Raw genomic sequence first — 13,123 nt, forward strand, 5'->3', positions numbered from 1 at the left:
GGCGGCCTTAATAAATGACGAAAATGCCTCGCCACTCATTGGGACCGCGACGACATCGGCACACCCGGAAAGGCAGGCGATTTCAGACGATACGCATACAGTCTGCTACACACTGTACGTGGACCGTACAGTTCGCCGCCGCCCGCGGCAGTCAAAAATAAAGTTGGGACTGTCGCTCAGATCGCCCCACCGAGATTCGAGAATCGATCCCCACACCGTTGTCAAACTCCGCGGGGTCGGGGCTCTGAGGAGCTGGTTGTGCTCCTGCTAACCAAACATACACCACACATGTTTATTATACGACGAAAATGGCTTTCCATAAGAAGAGGCAATCCACCGCTTCATCGCGCGAACACGGACTCTGCCCTTATGGCGCGTGATTCGACACTCGTCCACGCGTGCTGCGACTGAGCGACCTTGGCAAGTGCCCCGCCGGGACAAGCTCCGGTCCGGAGGCGGGGGCGTTGGACAATTTTGACAGGGGCTCCAGATGCGGCAGTTGTGTTACACACTGTGCTCAGTATCATCCCCTTTCTGATAGAGGACTCGGGGTCATCAACTCAAACTGACTCACAACAGTCTTGACTTTTAAGGGCGTCCCTGAAAATTCCTTTCGAAGTGGTGAGGAAGGCAATTGGTCCATTCAGTACATATATCGTCTTCATTTCCATTACCTGGATCAACGGGAAGCCGGTTCATCGACCAGAAATCACAATTTTCGACGTCCAACTCACTCCTTCCCACGTCAACGCTGTCCACATACACAAAATGTCAGCCATCAATGATTCTCAGACCAAGTGGGGCAATGACTTCGCAGTCAAGGCCGGCCTGGCGCAGATGCTCAAGGGTGGCGTCATCATGGACGTCACGACCGCGGCGGAAGCACGGATTGCCGAAGAAGCCGGTGCGGTGGCGGTCATGGCGCTGGAGCGCATCCCGTCCGATATCCGCAAGATGGGCGGCGTGGCGCGCATGTCCAACCCCAAGATGATCAAGGAGATCCAAGAGGCCGTGTCGATCCCCGTCATGGCCAAGGCCCGCATCGGGCACATCGTCGAGTGCCAGATCCTCGAGGCGATGGGGATCGACTTCATCGACGAGAGCGAGGTGCTCACCCCGGCCGACGACCAGTTCCATGTCGAGAAGACGCGCTTCAAGATCCCCTTCGTGTGCGGCTGCCGCAACCTGGGCGAGGCGCTGCGCCGCATTAAGGAGGGCGCGGCTATGATCCGCACCAAGGGCGAGGCCGGGACCGGCGACATCGTTGAGGCCGTCAAGCACATCCGCACCGTCAACGCCGAGATCGCGCGCGCGAAGTCCGCGCTCTCCGCGGGGGACGACCTGGCCGTCCGTGCGCTCGCCCGCGAGATCGGGTGCGACGCCGACCTGCTCAAGCAGACGGCCGAGCTGGGGCGGCTGCCCGTGGTCAACTTCGCGGCCGGCGGCGTGGCCACGCCGGCCGACGCGGCGCTCATGATGCAGCTGGGCTGCGACGGCGTGTTCGTCGGCAGCGGCATCTTCAAGGACGCCACCCCGGAGGAGGCGGCGAAGCGGGCGCGCGCCATCGTCAAGGCCACCGCTTACTACACGGACGGCGCGGCGCTCATCGAGGCGAGCATCGAGCACGGCACGGCTATGAAGGGCATCAGCAATGCCGGCATGAAGCCCGAGGAGAGGATGGCCGGGCGGGGTTGGTAAGAGCAGGTTTGTGGAGATTCTGGGATGTGTGTATCGTCAAGGGAAAGGAAAGGAAACTTAACAGAAGCTATCGATGCAGACGGAGCGGATTGCACCGGCTGTCTGCGATAGACGTGGGCTCAGGAGCAAATCGGGGTCTTCCCCGATAGTGGTTAGACGATCAACTTCATAAGGGCATGCATGGGTGCAAATTGAAAGCGAAGCATGAAGAAGCAGGCGTCGTGATAGAGATTAAACTCAACATGTAGCATTCGGCACTGTTCACGCTGCTATTTTCCGCTAATCCCCGCTTGTCGTGATCTCGAGTACCGTAAAGATGTCCAAAAACACAGCTTAAGGACCCGAGGCCATCCTGTCAAGTCATGATGCATCGAGGCATCGAATATCCTGCCTTTCCTTCTCTGGGTGCGCCGGCCCCGTAAATACCGTCTTTATCCCCCTCTCCCTCAACAAAGCCTCTTGACTGCTCCACACCAGAAGCTCTCTTCAGTTACCTTATTAGCTTCCGCCCTCGCCTTACCCCTCGTATCCGCCCTCACCTGATCCCGCATATCCGCTCTCATCCGACGAGACCGTCCGGGCTGCTCGGGGGTGGGAGGGATTCGGGTTGGGAATTGGAAGCCCTTCGGACGGCGACGAAGCAGCAGCGGCAACAACTTCCCGAACCGGGGACTGCGGGCTCGGCTCCTCAGCGGGCGGCAGTGACTCTTCGAGCTCTTGTGTCGTTATTACCTCAGGTCGGGTATTGCCCGCGTAATAGTTGCGCAGCGCGTAGCTCAAGGGATTCCCGGGCAATCCCGCGTTCAGCAGGTCGACCGAGGTCGACGACGACGGAGCTTGGAGCCCGGCAGACGGACTCGGCGATTGCGTAGACGATTGCTGCCGCTGGCTGGATGACGAGGACCCCGCTGCCGTGGCGAAACTGGCGCGTGGTGGAAGCAACTGGACCGAACGGGGACCGAGGAGCGCCGGGGGCGTCGGGAGCGGGCGGTTAGGGGGAGCACCGCGGAGCGGCGGGAGATCCGGGTCAGGGGAACGGCCTTGCGCATGAGTAATTGGATCTCCCGCTGCAGGCTGAGGTTCAGAGAAGGCTTCCTGCTCAATGTCTAGCACTGCCCGTGAGACATCATCCCGTTCCGACTGTGTCAACTCGACTTTCGGGGGAGGCTGCGCAGCCCCACCGGGCCCGAAATAGTTTGAAACGATTGAAAGAGGTGAACCCGAGTCGTCTCGACGATCCGACTCTCCTCCTATCCCGGCCCACGGGGGAGCCGCAGCTCCACCAACAGGCCCGGGAGCGGCGCCATGCTCCGGATTCTCGGCCTGTGCAGGCGCTTCCGGCTCAGCTGGCGATGGCGATCTGAGACAACAAAGAGCGTGCCTAATTCCTCTGGCAGGTCTGATGATCGTCTGCCGAATCACGCGTGACCAATGCATTATGGCTGGTAGAAGATATCGTGAAAGCTGATGTTAGGCGAACTGGTCTCTTGCAGCCCAGGGTAAGATAGGTCATAAAAGCAAAGCCTAAGTGTATTGGTAGAGGAGTGTAGATTGCTGTGGCGGGTCTGACATCCGGAACGTTAGGTATCGTAGTCTCAGAGACAAAAGGACTTGAGGATAGGTCTGATTAGACGTCACTTAGGAATGCGAGAGTCTGCGTGGCGCACCTTCCTTCCTTCGGAGTGAAGGGGCAAGAAAGACGGAAGCCAGGTCTTGATCGTGGTATCCGAGTCCCGGACTCAGCATTCGGAAAGGGCCAGACGGCATGCGAAAGTCTGCAGAGGCTTACCCTTCTCGTCAAGCTGGAATTTCCAGTTGAAGAGCGTAGGCCGGTATAAGAGCCTAGCTCCATGTTTCAGTAGCAGAAAAGCCCGAAAGAAAACCCATGAGGGATGAAGGAGCACACAGAAAGGTCCAAGGGAAATAGGAGGTGTGATGGAGATATCTGTAGGCTCTTCTGAATCCCCCTCTCAAGTGCCCAGATAATCCATACGGCAAGGCAAAATCACATGAACGTACAGAAGCCACCCCCTACAGAAACTCCCACCTCGTTAATAGGTACGGACTTTTGGGGGTACCTCAATCTGCGTAGGGAGATCAAGCTACAGACTAGGTCAACCGGCCCATGCCCAGCCTTTTTACGCTATTATGGGATCAAATCTTGCAGCCCCTCCGCTGTGTTGTCTCCTCATACACTGTTATTTGACCTACACATACCTAGGTAGTTTATGCGTCCTCGTCGGCGCCGTACTCGTACATGGATGGGCCTATCCCAGTGTACATGAAGTGAGTCGGCACATTGATACCGGATCCATAACTCCGTCCCTTTTGCCTTGCTTTCCAAAGCCGCCCATACCGATGCAGCCATCCTGTTACCCTGGCTGGACTGGAACATCTCGTGTATCTTATTGAATCCGATGCATAACACCCCAACACCATTTTGTTCCCTAAAGCCAATCCCACAGATACACCCTTAAACCATCCCCATCCCATATCACCAGCCAATGTTCCCCGTGCCAACGCCAGGGGTATAACAGTACCAATCTGCACCAAAACAAAACTAAGAACGATACCAGAGGCCTCACCCTATCGACCTCGCAGTCATCTCCCTCCCCAAGTCCTCATGCGACTCCGTATCGCTGCTCGTCATCCACGGCTTGTGCACCACCTCCACCCCCTCCTGCTTCCCACTACTACTCTCCTCGAGGGACGGCACAGACCCAGCAGTCCCCTCGTTGTGTAGTACTGTCATCCCTCGCCCCGCTTCGCCACCACCATCATCATCAGCACCGCCGACCATAATACCCGCTTCAAGATCCCTCAGCACCACCTCACCCTCACCCTCACCCACCAACTCCTCCTCCACCACGACCACAACCGCTTGCGGACGGTGATAACCCTGAGACTGAGCCTGCTGCTTTTGCCTCGACGGCCGCGACCCGATCGTCAACGGCGGCCCGCCGCTGCTGACGGCGCTTGGATCTTCTTCGCCAGGCTTGGCTGACTGATGATGATGATGCAGGAGTCTGGGCAGGAAGCGGGCGAGCAGCGGCTTGAGGGTCATGGCGCAGGCGACGACGATGGCCGTGTTGACCTCGAGCGTGGTGCAGTAGAACAGCTTGGCGCTGTGGTAGGTGAAGTCGAAGGCATCCGGAGCGGAGGAGGACTCGTCCGACTTGAACTGGAGGAGGATGGCGAGGCGGATGAGGGAGACGAGGCAGACGCTAGAAAAGAAGAAGAAGACAGGAGGAGGTTAGTGAGTGGGTGGGCTGGGAGGATAGAATGGGAAAGCAGAAGCAGCGCGGGGGAGGGGCGTAGGCGGAACTTACAGAAAACCGACTGCGAAGATGCCGACTACGATGAGCTTTTGGCGGCGGGGGAGTTTGAGCGGGAGGACGATGGGGATGGGGAGGATGACGATTATGATGTCGGTTGCGAGTGTGAGCCTGATGGTAGGTTAGAAAGGGAGCGTTGGTACCTATGACGCGGTTGCGCCCAGGGACCATCACAACATGAAAACATACCCGGTATTGACCCACCATGCGGCCTGAGGTTGGCAGAACGAAGCCACAACGTTCGGGTTCCAGGCCGCCTCTAACGGGATGCAATAGGTAAAGGTGGTCGCGGTCGCCCAGATGTTGGCCGTGACGACGATCACAAGAATGGCGTAGCAGGCTCTCCGTGCCCACTCGAAGGTGAAAATGGTGAGGTAGAGCAGGCAGACGGAGACTTTGGTGAGTGCTAGGGCGAGGATGTAGCAGAGCAGCGTAAACCACCATGCCTGCCCTTGCTGTGGTAAGCTATGTGGTCCTGCCACGTTCGCCAGGGGCTTCTGAGAAAAGGGACATACCTCCATCATGGGGGCGTAGTCGACGTGCATGTCAATGTCATACATGTGCTTGCCCATACCATGTTTACATTCTGTCGTCATGTGAGCTTTCCAAGTTGGGTCTGCCACCGAATCTGCAGGACTGACGTTCTACTGCGCTGACGCACATCCCTCCTGAAGCGATCTGTGATATCCATTGTCAAGAAGGGGTTCCCGGGTATCTGGAGGCGGCGGGTGATCATACAAGCGCCAAAGCAATAAACCAATCCGTCGGACCAAGGCTGTGAACGATTCTGGCGCGCGTCCAAAACCTCAGCAGAACAAAGACAAGAGAAATGGTCCATGCTGTGAAAGCGGCCGCTATCATGTTGGGGCCTTGATCTCCATGGTCCTGGTCGGGCGTGGGAGGCCCGATAACTCCAGATCCTCCGGTCCCGTCGGGCGTTGGTGAGCTCATGAGAGCTGATGTGGCATCGGTGGTGGTGTCGTCGGGTCTGAACCGCCCTTCGCTTTGCTACTGGGCGAATCACTGATGATCAGACGCTAGGGGGCAGGCGTGAGAGCGCAGAGCTTGGAAGGAGGGACGGATAGGACCAGTGGTGCGGTTGGCATCTCAAAGTATTGGAGAGGGTAGAATCTGGGCCGATGCTTGTCAAGGATGGCTTGCCTGCGTGCAGAAGGGAGTAGAAGGGAGGTGAAGGCGCCCACCGGAACTGGCTCCGCGCGTGAGAGAGTGGCTAGACAGGGAGTCCATGGTCTCGTAGTTGGTGCAACGGTGCAACCCGTGTTGTCTGGACTCTGGAGCCATGCCGGGGGAATCGGGTGCTGCATCCCGGGCTCCAACAGCCTGGTCAAGTCATCACGGCATGTGAACATTCGGAAGACATGGGAATGGCTCAGCCCGAGCGACCCCGAGTGGTCTGATGGTTTCCCTTTTGGGCATTGATCAGATGCGGTCGAGGGGAGCCGCCTCTCCCCGCCTCGACTCCAGAGATTCGGGACCGAGGACTCGTCCAATCATGCTTTTTGACTCGAGCATCTCTTGCCCAGACTCGGCAAAGGTGAGATTGCCGAACAATGGCATGGCTGCATGGGGCCCCGCGATCCTGCGCCGGGCGTTTTAGACCACTCATTGTCCCAGAAATGCCTCTTGCCTCGTTATACGTATGCGGTATAACTAGCGACGGCAGGAAACCGACCTCGAGCTGCAGCCAAAAAGCAGTGTTGACAAATACTAAGCTTCAACTCATCTCAGATCGCAAGCCAGGCCACTTCGTCAGAGTCCCGACAGGCCTGTGAGGCAGCATCGACCGGGGGATTATTTCGCCTTTTGGTAGATCCCACTTCGTACGAAATTGCCGGCCTCGCCTTCACGTTCGTATTGGGAGCCGGGGAATGGCCTTGCCCAGGCTGAGAGATCACAAAACGCTCTTCGTTCAGCGGGCAAACAGGTCCGGTTTGGCATTTCAGTTGACTGACTCGAGTGGGAAAGCGTACGGATCTAGACGGGCCACCTCGACTCGGCACGCCATCTCCATCCGTACCATCCACGTCTTCAGACTCTTGGCCACCTGTATACTCTGCGCACGCTCGAGCAAACCGAGACGCTGGGGCAGCATGGCGATACTACCACGGCCCTCCCTCTCCTGAGAACTTCTCCCATCATGGATGATGTGGCCTTTCTGGTCGGCATTGGGCCTCATTCGGACCCGTAGCAACACCTTGCTTGTACGTGCCCGGCGCCGCATACTCCCTAATCCTTATAAGGGGGGATGGTGTAGTTGGTTATCACGTCAGTCTAACACACTGAAGGTCTCCAGTTCGAACCTGGATCTCCTCATATGAATATTCTTTTTCTCGTCTGGAGAGTTTTCCTTTTTGGTTGAGATTTAGCTCTGTGAGGCGGAGCCTGCGGAGCTTAGCTATGTACAGTAGTTAAGGCCGTATGGGGCTTAGCGTCCATTGCTGCCGCTGCCCCACTGAAATTTCCAAGTTGTCGCGGGGCAGTCACAAGCCGTAACCACCATCAGAGCCGAACTCTTCACCTGCATCAACCTGACGCGACTGGACTAATTCCTTAGGCCAGTGAACCAATCCGTTGGTATCGCACCCGTATTCGCAGCCAAACCAGACAGCCAGCGAAATGTCGTCCACAGACCGGCCTCTCGCAGTTCCTACCGACGAAGACGACCCCGTTGTCGCAAGCTACTCTGTCTTCATCAAGCCGCCCCTGCCCGAGCACCGTAAACTCGTCGTCTTCGAGCACGTCACCAAAACATCACAAGACCCGGCCCAGATCCGCGTTCCTCGCATTGCCGAGCTGCGCGTCAAGCCGAGCACGGGCATGTACGAGGTGGACGTGCCGATCGACACGGCCGATGCATACGACAGGAACAAGGGCATAGCATGGGGGATAGCGCTACAGAAGTCTATGGAGGCGAAAAAGGGCGGCAGTCTGGGCTTGGCAGGCGGATTCAACATCGTTCCGACGCCCACCACAGCAGGGAGGGGCCGTAGAGGCGGCGGCGGCGGCAACGATGACGACGAGCTGCCCCTTGGCTGGGCCGAGGCAGCAAGACAGGACAAAGTCCTGAGGACCCAGACCTTCGGCGGCGCCCGCAGCGCACAGGAGGCAAATACCCGGCACATGATCGGCGTTTTTCAAGGGAGTAAGCAGCCACATATAATAACCCTTCCCCTCCTCAAGCCCAAACACCAACCACTAACCTCCTTGCTTTTGCCCAAGAAAACCTACACCTGACCCCAGTCTCCTCGGTCGTGCACCTCCGCCCGGTACCGCACCACCTCGACGCAGCGACCGAACAGGACCGCCTGAGCCGCGGGGGCAGCGGCTCCGCGGCCTCGGGGGCCACCGCTGAAAAAGCGGCCGGCTCGGCGGGCCGCGCCATCCACATGACCATCAAGTCGGCCATGGACGCGGACGGCGGCGTGGCGACCGAGACGATCGCGGACCGGCTACGCAACGTGCAGACGGAGACGTGGCAGCGCATGGAGTGGGTGCACGACGAGGCCGAGATGGCGTGGGAGGCGTACAACGAGTGCTTGCTGCTGCGGACCGGGTCTTCCAATAACAAAGCCGATGATGGTGGAGGAGGAGACGACGTTGACGCGGAGGTGGGCGGTGGAGACACGGGCAAAGGCAAGGGGAAGGAGGTTTTGGCTGCTACGGAGGCCGGGGCGCCCAGTAACGACGATAGCAGTGCGGCCGACCTGGTCGACAAGGTAGCACGGCTCAAGACGGAATGGGCGGAGCAGGAGCTGCTGCAGGCCATGAGTGGGACTGCGCTCGGTGGGGAGGGGCAACAAGCGGGTTCAAGGGGAACAGGGAATGGGAAGGAGGCAGCGGCGAGGGCTATGGAGGAATTGGAGGCACGGCGACCGGGCCGCGCTGGTAGGGGTTCCGCCGCCTCTTCTGCCACAAGGATAGGTAAGGGGAGGGCGACGAACACGGCCGGTGCGATGGAGATTGATTAGAGCTGGCAGCGTGCGGGTATTGAAGGCGTGTGGTGTCATCCAAACTCACTGCCGTGTGTCCGCATTGGGTCTAAAAACTAAGACATCGATAGGACCCTGGCTATTGATCAGATGGCACGATCTTTGGGAATGATCTCTGAGCGAAGTGTTCATAGTTGGGTACCTGGATGCGAGATATGTCCTCCGCCGGTGGTATGGTCCCAAATCTACTACTCACTAATATACTATGCACATAATCCATACAAACACAATATGGTACCTGATATCACCCAGTTCTTGGTCCTCGCCGCGTAAACAACGCAAAATTCAGTATCCGTCCTTGGCCGGTATCGATGTTCCGTTGAGCCGATATAGATACTTTCCAGGATCCATCAATTTCCGGCGGGCGCAGCAGCAGGTATGCCATTTCAAACCTCCCGTCTTGTGGTGCATCAACCGCAATTTTTGTCAAAATCCAGAACGCATAAAGTCATCTCCTCCACTCCTTCGTAACACCGCTTCATCCGCTCAGCGGCAGCGCCGTGATGCCTCACTGAAGTAGCTCCACGTCCAAACCAATGGACCGCATAAAGAGGTTGACGTTCTGAAGCCGCTGAGCAGCCAGATCCTGAGGAAGGGTCTTAGACAGCGCAACCGTATCCATGACACGGTCCTTGACGGCAAGGACCAGCCTCTGCTGTTGGTCGGGGCCGGCGCCGATCCCGAGCGCAGCTAGGAGCTGCCAGACATAGATGTCATCGCTGGCGGTGACTGGTCCGGGGAACATGTGAGGGAGCGTGGGCTCAATCAACTCGAAAAACTGCGTGTAAGTCATGTCCCTAGAGAGTGTCAGGTATCCGAAGAAACGTTAAGACAATCGATGTCACATACCAGGACCGCCAGGCTGGCTCACTGCCACCTCCGCCATGCTTGATTATCTCGGCACGGCTGAGGATCATGGTGAGCATGGATGCGCCGATTCTGCTCTTGGCGATAACGTCGACATTGCGGGTGCAGACCAAGCCGAGTACGCCCGCAACGAGATCCAAATCAAGTTCGTTCAGGATATTGAAGAGAGTCGGCATGACAGCACCGGAGAAGAGCTCCACATTCTCACGCATCGCTGCGTTCAGTTGCATGGCGCCGGAATTCACCTGGGCGTTGCGGACAACATCCAGGCTGTCAAGGTTCACAACGATCAAGGTAAGGACCGTTGTGCGTTGCTCGTGCGTAAGGTGGCGCGAGATACGCTGCATCGCCTTCATGCCCTTGCTGTACGAAAGGAGGGCGATGAATGGGTGGACACGGCCATTTGCGGGATGGTCATGGATCCGCAAGCTCTCCCAAAGCTTGCCGTTGAGAAGCTGCGCCTCGCTGTTCCACGTCACGTATTTCTGGATAGCCTCGCTATCGGCATCGTTTGTGGGAGGCGGAGGCATGACTCGGTCGTGATCCTCCATTTTCATGAGCGTGGTGTAGATGAGCTCGATGGAACGCAAGTCACTCTTCCTGTCGCCTGCATTGGAACTATGCTTATGAGAACTGCCCGGGCGGGGGGCTTCGCCTGTGCTCTCGGTGCGCTTGATATTGAGCAGCGGCTTGGGGGTCTTGGCATTGCTGAATGAGATCTTTCCAAGACTGCCTTCGATGACCAGTTGTTTGTTTTTCGGCTTGTTCTTAGCCGCTTCAACAGCACGCTGGACCTGCTGCTCCATACGCTGCATATGGTTTTCGGGGCCGCGGTGGTGGCGACGCATGCCGCCCTGGCGGCCCCCGGTCTGGAATAGATAGGTCTGCGCGAAGTTGTTCAGCGGCTGGCTGGGGTGCTGGCGCTGGCTGCCCTGGATTTGGCTGAGAACCTGGTAGTAGAAGTCCTCGGAAAGAGACTCGTCGGTACCATGGTCATTAGGGTTACCAGTAGCGGCAACAAGTTGTTGAAGCTGAATACGGGTTATGAAGCTCTTATCCTGCGGCGTCATGAGGCCATTGTCGCGAGACATGAGGAAAATCTTGTGGTTCCGCTTAGCCCGCTTGGCTTCCTGCTCCAAATATGCCGCCTTTTCCTCTTCACTGAGCTGTGCAAGCTGCGATGGATGAGTGATAATCTGCGGCTGCCGAGAAAATGAGCCCTGCTGCCTGTGCATGGGGTGTGTCGGAATAGAGGCCGGCATCGTCGGTGTAGCATGTTGGCGCGCGCCAAGCCTCGCAGTGTCTCCGGAAAGACGGTTCGGATTCTGCAGGATCTGCGTCGGCTGAATGGAAGTCGACGACTGCTGGCGGATGTGAGTCGGCGGCTGGGCCGGAGACTGAGGTGAAGGAGCCTGTTTGGACTGCGGTCTCTGCAGGATGGTGACCGGATGCCCATGCCCAGGAGCAAAAGCTTGGTCATGACGAGGACGGTCAGCCTGCAGGGCTGTCTGGGGATTTTGATGCTGTTGAAAGTGGTAGCCCTGCTCATATTGCATCTGGTGCAGTACCTGCGGTTGAGGCGCAGATGGAGTGGCAGTCGACTGAGGTGCTGGGGACGGAGTAGCTTGCTGCGTGGCCTTTTTGGCCTGCGCCCGCATCTGAGCTTCGACCTCTTCTAGGCTAAGCACCTTCCTGTTGGGCGGGACAGAAGTCTGCACCGTTGCCGGGGCGGGACTAGCGGCCGGCTGAGCCTGCTTCTTTGGCGCAACACCCCAGAGAGACGGGTCGACCTGCAGGTCGGCGACGGGTTCGCTGTTGTACTGTTCGTAGCCCGTCCGCGCAGGCTTTTGGGTCGCCTGTTGGCGGAGATAGCCATATGGCGACGCCCCAGACGTGGATGGCTGTGACGCTCCGTGTGTCGCGGGCTGCGTCGCGGGCTGCGAGGCCTTGGTGGCGGGTTGCTGCCGGTTGAACCGAACGTGCTCCTCCTCGATGACATTTGCAACCTTAGCAGTCTGGCCAAAGAAGTCAAAGTCCTTGCCCACGGGTCCGGACTGCAGGCCAGCAGTGTCACCGAAGGTATCATCGTTGAAGGCGTCGCCCGTTTCCTCCAGCTGGTCACCTAGGCCATCGTAGGTTTGCTCGAACTCAAGGGCATCGCCTTCGTCTTCGGGATTTGAGAGCCCCGCGAAAGGATTGTGGGCCTGAGAAAAGCCGGCGGCCGCCGGGTTGTGGCGTGCCGAATCAAAGCCGAAGAACGACATGGCCGCGGAGATTAAGTAACGGATGCGCCGAGAGAGAGTTACTGTTAGGCCGGTCAGCTTCGCGATATCCTTCCAGAGCGGGGTTCCGATGCCACGAGATCGCGAATGACGGACAGAGCCCGATGCCAAACAAGAATCAAGGATGGCCACAAGAAGAACGACAAGCCAGTAACAAAGGTATTGAGTTGCGAAATCACTTACAGCGACGGAATTAAATATATCAGGCTGATCGAATCGATCCAGTGACATGGTGATTTTGTTGATGAATCTTTACGGAGGTATGTGGACCGCCAACAGTTCAACAACTAGGAGACGGCAGAGCGGTGCGCTGCGCGCGGAATGGAGAAGTGGGAAGCACTCAGAAAAGAGTGAGAAGTAGCCGTTTGTCTTGCGCCAGAAGGAAATAATGGAATGCGCGCACAAGTCTGGAGTTGGGTGTTAGGATTTGGATGAGGTCAACACAGCTGTGGGGAGAAGCGAAGGTGGACCTCCAAGTGTGGGAAATCTACGGTATCCGACAGGCCAATCGGCGTGAGTCAACCGATGTGCAGCTTTGGGGCAATGTGCACGGACCTGATCCTATCGTCGACCGCGCCGGGCCAACTTGAACCTGGAAGTTTACGCAGTCCTGCACACCCGGTAACGTTAATGAGTAAGTTATCCTGTACGAGCAATGGTATATAACTCTCACTAGATACTGTATGTGAAGTTTACCACGGGAGGGTGGCTGATTTCTACTAGTATGTGAGAATACGCACCTGGTAATTACACAACTTCCTTGCTATGAAGGCCTGTGCGCCCTAAGACAGGATGAAAGTCTCCCTATACTAGTGGTTATCATCTACGGTCCAGATAACGTTTATCTGAAAGGACAGCTGCGTTACAGGGTTACAGTGGGCTAATAACAGGTGATCAGTCCTGACCTATGGGCAGCCATTGCCTTCTGTGC

At 57.5% G+C, this 13,123-nt stretch overlaps 5 protein-coding genes and 1 non-coding gene across 6 annotated transcripts; 3 read left to right on the forward strand and 3 right to left on the reverse strand.

Moving 5' to 3' along the window:
• Window positions 1–768: 768 nt before the first annotated feature.
• On the forward strand, window positions 769–1,698 carry B0T15DRAFT_492716 (putative pyridoxine biosynthesis protein; the record flags this gene model as incomplete). The annotated part of the gene is made up of 1 exon (XM_062866876.1): window positions 769–1,698. One exon carries the CDS (start codon window positions 769–771, stop codon window positions 1,696–1,698), a length of 930 nt encoding a protein of 309 aa, XP_062723008.1.
• A 2,141-nt stretch (window positions 1,699–3,839) lies between these two features.
• On the reverse strand, window positions 3,840–4,544 carry B0T15DRAFT_529669 (uncharacterized protein). The gene has a single exon (XM_062869119.1). The coding sequence runs from the start codon at window positions 4,189–4,191 to the stop codon at window positions 3,925–3,927; it is 267 nt and encodes an 88-aa protein (XP_062723009.1). The 5' UTR covers window positions 4,192–4,544; the 3' UTR covers window positions 3,840–3,924.
• On the reverse strand, window positions 4,532–5,984 carry B0T15DRAFT_382826 (uncharacterized protein; the record flags this gene model as incomplete). Its single annotated transcript, XM_062864257.1, has 6 exons — window positions 4,532–4,922; window positions 5,028–5,144; window positions 5,223–5,479; window positions 5,549–5,619; window positions 5,675–5,711; window positions 5,772–5,984. Coding segments are annotated over 6 exons (1,086 nt in total), but the record flags the coding sequence as incomplete, so codon positions are not given.
• Window positions 5,985–7,293: 1,309 nt separating this feature from the next.
• On the forward strand, window positions 7,294–7,367 carry B0T15DRAFT_t88. Its single transcript has one exon. It is a non-coding gene; the product is annotated as a tRNA-Val (tRNA).
• A 129-nt stretch (window positions 7,368–7,496) lies between these two features.
• B0T15DRAFT_168048 (DNA-directed RNA polymerase-like protein) lies at window positions 7,497–9,135 on the forward strand. Its single transcript, XM_062862187.1, has 2 exons — window positions 7,497–8,196; window positions 8,274–9,135. Exons 1-2 carry the CDS (start codon window positions 7,671–7,673, stop codon window positions 9,020–9,022), a joined length of 1,275 nt encoding a protein of 424 aa, XP_062723011.1. The 5' UTR covers window positions 7,497–7,670; the 3' UTR covers window positions 9,023–9,135.
• A 33-nt stretch (window positions 9,136–9,168) lies between these two features.
• On the reverse strand, window positions 9,169–12,648 carry B0T15DRAFT_529674 (topoisomerase II-associated protein PAT1). The gene is made up of 3 exons (XM_062869120.1): window positions 12,376–12,648; window positions 9,893–12,215; window positions 9,169–9,840 (listed from the first exon to the last, which is right to left on the reverse strand). Exons 2-3 carry the CDS (start codon window positions 12,172–12,174, stop codon window positions 9,552–9,554), a joined length of 2,571 nt encoding a protein of 856 aa, XP_062723012.1. The 5' UTR covers window positions 12,175–12,215; window positions 12,376–12,648; the 3' UTR covers window positions 9,169–9,551.
• Window positions 12,649–13,123: the final 475 nt, after the last annotated feature.

This window comes from Chaetomium strumarium, assembly GCF_033439665.1.
Source record: "Chaetomium strumarium strain CBS 333.67 chromosome Unknown B0T15scaffold_3, whole genome shotgun sequence".
NCBI classification, from domain to species: Eukaryota; Fungi; Ascomycota; class Sordariomycetes; order Sordariales; family Chaetomiaceae; genus Chaetomium; species Chaetomium strumarium.

Coding starts and splice junctions, on each gene's coding strand:
- B0T15DRAFT_529674 (XM_062869120.1), bottom strand. CDS start 12,174: ATGTCGTTCTTCGGCTTTGATTCGGCACGCCACAACCCGGCGGCCGCC. Junction 9,841..9,892: donor GAGCCAGCCTGGCGGTCCTG/GTATGTGACATC, acceptor GACACTCTCTAG/GGACATGACTTACACGCAGT.
- B0T15DRAFT_529669 (XM_062869119.1), bottom strand. CDS start 4,191: ATGGGATGGGGATGGTTTAAGGGTGTATCTGTGGGATTGGCTTTAGGG.
- B0T15DRAFT_168048 (XM_062862187.1), top strand. CDS start 7,671: ATGTCGTCCACAGACCGGCCTCTCGCAGTTCCTACCGACGAAGACGAC. Junction 8,197..8,273: donor GATCGGCGTTTTTCAAGGGA/GTAAGCAGCCAC, acceptor CTTTTGCCCAAG/AAAACCTACACCTGACCCCA.